The following is a 9,414-nucleotide window of genomic DNA, read 5'->3' as shown; positions in this document are numbered from 1 at the left end:
TGCATTGAAATCAACCATGTCATCTGATATAGGTTGCTAACAAAACAAGGAAGAAAAAATGTCTGTATATACATGTATATGTCAACGAACACTCGATCCTGAGCTCTCAAATATTACTTTCCTTGCTTTAATGCCATATATATAATAGTAATCCTGGTTTTTTTTTCAGAATTAAGCTTAAGCACAACACATATTTTGGTTTTATCGGAAAGCAAGAAAAAAATCTTATGAAAAGATTCAGAAGAGTTGGAAAAATCATTTTCCCCTAATATCAAGAGATAACATCTGAAATCACATATCAGAAGTTTGAAATGGATACATACAAACCAAAATAGTGCGTTACTCTGGCTCCACTGAAAAAACATCCATGCCAAATGGAGAATGTTTTCCTAATATTCACAAAATAGCAAGTTTGCAAAAGTTACCGATATGAAACAAATACATGCTTCGGGGAAATGGTGGTATAGACTTGAACAAATCTTAATCACTCAATTTATAATACATTCTTGTAAGTGGTATAGTGAATGGCTTCTACGTCAATAATTCGTAAATTGAACGAACAGTGTCTTTTAAACTTGTCTGCATTACCTTTATAGCAGTTAAATAATTTATATCATGGAACATATCTGAAAACATCATAAAATTTAATATGTTGCAATAAACAGAAGCGGCATATTTAAGAAGACTAGAATTTAAAAGTTTCATATAATTAATATCATTAAAAAGTTAATTTTCTTTTTTGACAGAGGGGCCAAAAAAGTATTACAATAAAAAATATTGTTGCAATAAATTAGAGCATTGAACTAACAGAGAGTATGCTTCTCGGGAATATTTAGTAACACTATGTAGCATAATAACTAAAAACTAACTTCTGCATGAACATTTTAGCCTTCGATCCATATATTCCGTTTTTTAAGTTCTGCATATTTGAACATACACAAGAGTATTCAAATCAATAGAGCTACATATGCAGTGCTCCAAATCAAGCACATTTTCGATTAGCAATTGCCATACAGTGGCATTTAAATCAACCACGTCATCTCAAATAGGTTGCTAACGGAGCAAGGAATAATACGAATCTGCCATCGCCATTTTGGATTTCAAAGAGGTTTGTTTATAATTTGATTTTATATAAATAATTATAAGTAAGTTGTGAATAATTTCTAAACATTTTCCCTTATACTATATTTCTATGTTAAACTTTGAGCCCCTATTATAAGTCTGCAACATTTGTCCGGAAGTCACAATTTGAACATAGTAGAATTTTCATTATATCATTATATACACGCACACCAGATTTGGATTTTAAAAAAATATTTTAAGACATGCCCCATTTTTCCACAGTTTTGCAATTATCCCCCTTTAAAAAATAGATATTTGCCGCTTATTCTAACAATTCAAAGATGATGCTTTATACTCAGTTTGGTTAAATTTTGCCAAGCAGTTCTAGAGAAGAAGTCAAAAAAGTAAAAAGTTTACAGACAGACGGACGGACAAACGAATAGACAGTCGGACAGACAGATGGACAACGGACATAAGGTGACTAGAGAAGCTCACTAGAACCTTCGGTGTAGGTGAGCCTTAAAAAGGCACGGTCACGAGTTTGGTCAAATTTTATTTTTCTGTTTTTATTATTTACAATGCTTTAGAAATTCCTAATGATCAGATGAAATCTGGGTGCAAGTCGATGAGTTTTAAGCAAGATACAGGGCTCACAATTCTTCGTCATGTAAACAAGTTTTTGTTTACATAGGTTGAATATACCAGTTTCAAGCTGATTTGTCTATTTTCTTATTCATTTTAAGCATGCATAAACAGTTCCTAACGATTATCACATTCACTGTAGGTCTAAAACAGGAATTTTCACATCAACATTCAAAATGTAAACAAACACTTTGTTTACATAGCGAAGAATTGTAAGCTCTCTAACTCGCTTATAACTCAACAAATGACACTCAAATTTTGGTTGCCTATTGAAAATATCTTACTGAACCATAGTACACATTAAAATCGGAAAAATAATTTTTGACAAAAAACGTGACAATTCCCCTTTAAGAAATATTTGATCTTCTGTCCGTTCTCAAATTCCCTGGTGTAACGCACACACACCCACCCACCCTTATGTTATTATCTTGTCCTACATGTATGTATGTATGTTGCATTATTCGCTTTTGTCTGTTGTTTATCAAAAAATTATATCATTTCGGGTTGGGATTTAAATATCTATTTTAAATACAAATATTCTTATAAGATTTCATTTAGCTTGAAGTTTTTTTTCTCTCTTCAGATTTGATTTTGTCTGTTTCCCAGACTATGGACCCACATTGCAGTGCCCAGGATGTCTTACGTTGTCATTTATGTGAGGTACCTGTTCCTCCATACTATTGTGATCGCTGTGACATCAACCTCTGCAAGACTTGTGCTGGAGAACATCTCTTGGATGAAACTAAAGAACACAGAGTGTTGCCTATCAAACAAAGATCTACTCCAAATTATCCTAAATGTTCAAAACATACCAGAAAACTGTGTGAACTTCACTGTGACGAGTGTAACATTCCTATTTGTTCACGGTGTGTTTCCTCTAAAAAGCATCAGACTCACAATTTAATAGACATTTTGACTTTACTGGAAAGCAAGAAAAAATTGTTGAGAAAAGATTTAGAAGAGTTGGAAAATAACATTTATCCCATATATCAAGAGATAGCATCTGAAATCACAGATCAGAAGTCTGAAATGAATAAAAATTCCGAGAGGTTGAGATCATGTCTGGACAAACGGGGAAAAGAATGGCACAATAAAATAGACGCAATGATAAATGAGATGAAATTAGAAATTTATCGAACACACTCCGAAATCGAGACTGCTTTAAATAAACAGGAAGAAGAAATCAAACATAGTATTACCGATATGACAAAAAGCATTGTTGAATTGAAGAGGGTTCTTGACTCCAGTGATGCTTGTCTTGTATCTGAATACAAATCCAGAAATTGCGAATTTAAAAAACTACCTCGAAAACTCGTTTTTTTCTTCCCAACTTTGCTCACTAATAAGACTGACTTGCGCGAAACGTTTGGTACCCTGTCAGCTTCCTCTGTTACAACACAAGAACGCTTCCATACAATTGTGTCCCCTGGTGCCCATTCAAACTCTCCCTCAAGCAGACAACTACTAGATGAACCCGTAATTCTTACAACTATAGACACAGGAATCGGCTATCTTTATAGTGTTGTTTGTTTAGATGATGACAAAATATTGACTACGGATAAACATTTGAAAATCTTCAACCTTCATGGAGAATTATTACAGTCGATCCAACCCAAGTCGGGGGAAATACCATCAGACATAGCGGTAACAAAAGATGGAGAGATAGTCTATACTGATCGTTCTGATGACACAGTAAATGTAGTGAAAGATACCCAGATACAGACTGTGGTCAAACTACAAGGGTGGAAACCCTTCAATTTATGTTGTACCTCGTCTGGTGATCTCCTTGTTGTCATGGTATTTCATGAATACATACAAGACATAAATGAACAAATTAAAATAGTGCGTTACTCTGGCTCCACTGAAATACAGAGTATTCAATTCAATGACGAAGGACAGCCACTCTTTTCATCTTCTGTCAACACTTTATACATCTGTGAGAACAGGAACTTCGATATTTGCGTTGCTCATTATGATGGTGGTGCAGTGGTGGTGGTAAATCAAAGCGGGAAACTCCGGTTTACATATACTGCTCTAAATTACCATAAATTTCGCCCAGTTGGCATCACAACAGACAGCCAAGGTCGGATTCTGACAACAGATACAACATTAATTCACATTCTTGATCAGGACGGACAGTTCCTCCGCTACATTGACAACTGTAAATTATGGGGAGCGTGTGGTTTAAGTATTGACAGCAGAGACAACCTCTTTGTTATTAGGCATTTGCATTCATCTCTTGTGGAGAAAATTCAATATTACACTTAGCAGAAATCAAAAGTTGTGTTTGTGTGCTGTCTGACAAAATGACATGGTTTTGTGATTTGTTTCGATCTTTGCGCGTGTCAACAAACTACAGTCTATAGTTCTGTTAATTTCATGTAAAAGAAAACTAACAACTACTTTCAGAGTTGTTTTTTATATATATATATATATATATATATATATATATATATATATATATATATATATATATATATATATATATATATATATATATATATATATATCTGTGTGTGTGGCTAACGACACGAACAATTGAATTTGTCAAATTTTAGGACAACCAGTCCCTCCTGTATTACACAAGAAATTAATTACATAGGATTAAAACAATGAAAACAAAATCTGACATTACAGCTAACACAACCAATAAACTATAAAAGAAACAGCAACTGTATTTTATGCAGCTACATGTATGAATATCAACGTTATGTTTAGATTGAACGCTCATGAAACAAGAGATGTTTGTAAAACACTTAGGCCCCCCTCCCTTGGAAACATCCACAAAGAAAATGAACGTAAACTGCAAATAACTGAAATTTTTCTATGTCGAAGAGCCATAACTCTGTCGAATGCTCTATCATACCCAAAATCAAACTTAAAGGAAATAAGGAACATACCAATTCTTTAATGAATCTGACCTAAGTTTACAAATTTTACAACATATAACACAGTTTCTATTGTTTCAAAATGTTTAATACTAGTAATCAAACCCTAGAGTTTCCACAATAATACAGCTCCCTGGACAGGTACACGTAATCAAATAAAATCTTATTCAATACCTAATTAATTTCTATGACCCCTGAGCTGTGTTTTCAGGCATTAAATTCATTTTGAATAGGCAAGGTCATTTCTCAAATTCTTCATTAATACATAAAATTATTAAATTGAATATATTTTCTCAAAATTTAGAATAGTGTCTTTTTGTACAAAAGTTTTTTTTCCTGTTCTAGAGATATCTAAGTTAAGAAAGGACAAGGATTTTAAGCGAAACTTGTCATTCCACTGAAAAAATAAAACAACAGAGGTCCTGTGTGTTTTATAAAAAGCATTTTATCAGATGATAACTATAATTTTGAAATTGTCATATTTGACAATGAGTCTAAGTTGATTAGATCACTCAAAAAGCATCAAGAAGAAAAACCTTGCGTATTCCTGCTCACATGTGGGTTTCTCATTAAACAAAATATACAAAAGTTTTCATCATAGAATTTTTATTGGAGTCTTACACTTCCCAGTATAGCAAAACATACATAACAGTTACATGTACTTTCACGACATGTTTTCTTTTTACTGTATTTTGAATGTCTTTCAATGAATTGACATGTTGACATTTGTTTAAAAAAATAGATGCAAACCAATGTTTCACTAAATGTCATACACTGTGGCAACAGCATAAAATGTCACTTGAACTTTAGGTCACACTCATACACAAGACACCACGAAACAGTATATACTCTTAAAGCACAATTCTAGATGGTATTCCATCCATATAAAACCATACAATGGCCAGCAAGTCTTTCTCATCATAAAACCAATCCAACTTATCTGTCAGTCGTTTACTCACTCCTTGTATAACACTGGCATCTCATTGTTTCTGTCGCATCAGTGCATTTTAAGTCTATGTTTCTGAAAACAAGACTTGTGAATTTTTTGTACACACATTGCTGAGAGTAGATATCAGTGTCTGTTTCAAATCCAATGTAGTCATATGCACATGAACACATCAGATCTCTATGTCCATAAACTGTAGATCCAATATGAGAAGTATGTCGTTAGGGAGAGGGTTCTGAGAAGGAGACAAGATGTTGAAAGTTTCTTTTTCTGTGTCTAAACCAGATCTGGAAAACACAACATATATTACATGAATTTCATAAACCTTTTACAAACATGTTGGTATGCTTTAGTAAGCAATAATAACTTGTATAAAGGAAAGTAGTACATGTACTTAATCATGAGACTAAATGTTGCATAGAAAACACTACCCATATTACTGCAATACTGAAATAGGGTACCTGTATGAGTTATTTACATTAATTTTCTATATAATTTTTGCTTAAGAATTTAAAACGGCAATCTGAAACATACAAGCTGTTATACTTATGGTTTAAAATCTTATTTCGATTAATTTATTTTCACTGGTACAGTTATCCTTTGATATCTCAATCACTGATATCTCGAATACAATGGATATGTCGAAGTGATTTGTAAGTCCCAGCCACTTATTTTTTAAGCATTTCACCCTCAATATCTAGAAAACTTGGATATCTCGAAGTTTTTGAAGTCCCATCTAGTTCGAGGTAACGAAGTTAGAATGTATGTAGTCAATAGTCATAATAGATTTTTCTTTCGTTTAATTCCATTTCGTTGCTTTTGTTCTATTTTGTTGGTTTTATTTCGTCTCGATTTTTGCTTTTGTTTTGTTTGGTTGGGTTTCTATCATATAACATCATGTGTTTACTTAACACCATAATTACATTAAGGGACATGAAGTGTACAGGAGTTTCCAATGGATTCACTAACTTATTAAACCTTTATTTAAAATATGCCAAATACTTACATGACAACATGGCCAAGGGTGTTAGATTCTATGACGTTGTCTTCTACACTGGCTGCTGAGCTGACACTGAACACATGGTGAAGGATGTTAATTCCTGTCAAAGACAAAAACCTACCATTACTTGTTTGCCTATCATAATGATTATGTTCTGTCATAAAGAGACGAAGTAGAAAGACTTCATTGTCAGTTAATCTTGTCTAACTTAAATTTATTTTATAAAGGTTTATGTACAGTACATAAATTATAATTAAGAAATCCTTTCTTTGCTGAATATTTACTGTTAACGTATTACATTTGGCTGTGTATTCTAATTAGCTTTTTTGGAGGAATGAGGCTTCCGCAAAATAAAGTACATTGCTAAGTGCCATGCATATATGTATAAGAATAGTCACATTCAATAATAGCTAAATCAAATCCACGCCAACTTATTCAAAAACTATTTTCCGCCAAATATCGTACAAGCCAAATATAATACGTTTACAGTAACTGCTATCTTTCCTCGCATTTTGTAAAATGTATTGCCCAAACCCCACTCCCCAAACTGGTTGAAAAATAAAGAATAAACTTGCCTGGTCTAATGGGTACTAGTTTAAGTTTGTTGTCCTGTGACTTCATTCCAAGAGGTAGGCATGCATCAGGTAAGGCAGGGGCTACAATATTCAATACATCAAATAAACATATGTAAACTCTCTAGCATTAATTTTTAAATAAATCATTGACATAACTCTGACACCAATCTGTTTCTGATATACAATGTAACTACTTCTAGCAAGAGTTCAATGAATGTGTCATAAAAAAGGTACATTGTATGCTCTCATTTTCTGACTAGCTGTGTGTAGAACAAATCAACCCCAACTATTATCATCCCAATTTCTGACATGATGACTTTATAGGCTACATCTGTGGGTCACTCTTATTACTTATAAAATTGTTATTCTATCAATAATGCTTTTCAGTAAAATCAATCTAAATTAAATATGATTTCACAATTGCCTTTTCATAAGCAAAGTGAAAAATATAGCAGAAAACTTAAATAAGTTGCCATTAACATACATGTATTTGTTATCTAAAAAAAATGCCCAGAGAACTTCTTTCATTACCGGTAATTGTCTATTTGTGAAAAACAAACACAAAGCTGACCTCCGATTTTGTACAGTTTGACGGAGCTGAATGGGATGTCCATGGGGTGGGGGAAGAACGAGTCCTTGCCGTTGATTTTGACTCCGTAGAAGTACTCCCTGATGCGGGAATCCCTGGCGTCTGATCTCTGATGCTGGTTCCTCTCCACCACCTGTGTGAAAGAACCAATCAAATACAAAGACATAGAATATGGTTGACATATTGGTACGATTCAATTCTGATTATTTAATTGCTCTTTGTTCAATCAGGATTACGTCTGGTGATCTCCTTGTTGTCATGGTATTTCATGAATACATACAAGACATAAATGAACAAATTAAAATAGTGCGTTACTCTGGCTCCACTGAAATACAGAGTATTCAATTCAATGACGAAGGACAGCCACTCTTTTCATCTTCTGTCAACACTTTATACATCTGTGAGAACAGGAACTTCGATATTTGCGTTGCTCATTATGATGGTGGTGCAGTGGTGGTGGTAAATCAAAGCGGGAAACTCCGGTTTACATATACTGCTCTAAATTACCATAAATTTCGCCCAGTTGGCATCACAACAGACAGCCAAGGTCGGATTCTGACAACAGATACAACATTAATTCACATTCTTGATCAGGACGGACAGTTCCTCCGCTACATTGACAACTGTAAATTATGGGGAGCGTGTGGTTTAAGTATTGACAGCAGAGACAACCTCTTTGTTATTAGGCATTTGCATTCATCTCTTGTGGAGAAAATTCAATATTACACTTAGCAGAAATCAAAAGTTGTGTTTGTGTGCTGTCTGACAAAATGACATGGTTTTGTGATTTGTTTCGATCTTTGCGCGTGTCAACAAACTACAGTCTATAGTTCTGTTAATTTCATGTAAAAGAAAACTAACAACTACTTTCAGAGTTGTTTTTTATATATATATATATATATATATATATATATATATATATATATATATATATATATATATATATATATATATATATATATATATATATATATATATATATATCTGTGTGTGTGGCTAACGACACGAACAATTGAATTTGTCAAATTTTAGGACAACCAGTCCCTCCTGTATTACACAAGAAATTAATTACATAGGATTAAAACAATGAAAACAAAATCTGACATTACAGCTAACACAACCAATAAACTATAAAAGAAACAGCAACTGTATTTTATGCAGCTACATGTATGAATATCAACGTTATGTTTAGATTGAACGCTCATGAAACAAGAGATGTTTGTAAAACACTTAGGCCCCCCTCCCTTGGAAACATCCACAAAGAAAATGAACGTAAACTGCAAATAACTGAAATTTTTCTATGTCGAAGAGCCATAACTCTGTCGAATGCTCTATCATACCCAAAATCAAACTTAAAGGAAATAAGGAACATACCAATTCTTTAATGAATCTGACCTAAGTTTACAAATTTTACAACATATAACACAGTTTCTATTGTTTCAAAATGTTTAATACTAGTAATCAAACCCTAGAGTTTCCACAATAATACAGCTCCCTGGACAGGTACACGTAATCAAATAAAATCTTATTCAATACCTAATTAATTTCTATGACCCCTGAGCTGTGTTTTCAGGCATTAAATTCATTTTGAATAGGCAAGGTCATTTCTCAAATTCTTCATTAATACATAAAATTATTAAATTGAATATATTTTCTCAAAATTTAGAATAGTGTCTTTTTGTACAAAAGTTTTTTTTCCTGTTCTAGAGATA

At 33.0% G+C, this 9,414-nt stretch overlaps 1 protein-coding gene across 1 annotated transcript; it reads right to left on the bottom strand.

Annotated features, from left to right (window-relative positions):
• Positions 1-5,271: 5,271 nt before the first annotated feature.
• On the bottom strand, positions 5,272-7,883 carry LOC136272134 (polyribonucleotide 5'-hydroxyl-kinase Clp1-like). Its single transcript, XM_066073184.1, has 4 exons — positions 7,685-7,883; positions 7,114-7,194; positions 6,545-6,638; positions 5,272-5,825 (listed from the first exon to the last, which is right to left on the bottom strand). The coding sequence occupies exons 1-4, from the start codon at positions 7,866-7,868 to the stop codon at positions 5,711-5,713; spliced, it is 474 nt and encodes a 157-aa protein (XP_065929256.1). The 5' UTR covers positions 7,869-7,883; the 3' UTR covers positions 5,272-5,710.
• Between the last annotated feature and the right edge of the window lie 1,531 nt (positions 7,884-9,414).

Source organism: Magallana gigas, chromosome 10 (genome assembly GCF_963853765.1).
Source record: "Magallana gigas chromosome 10, xbMagGiga1.1, whole genome shotgun sequence".
In the NCBI taxonomy this organism is placed as follows: Eukaryota; Metazoa; Mollusca; class Bivalvia; order Ostreida; family Ostreidae; genus Magallana; species Magallana gigas.
Note: the sequence above shows the minus strand (reverse complement) of the source record. Positions and strands in the feature narration are given on the sequence as shown.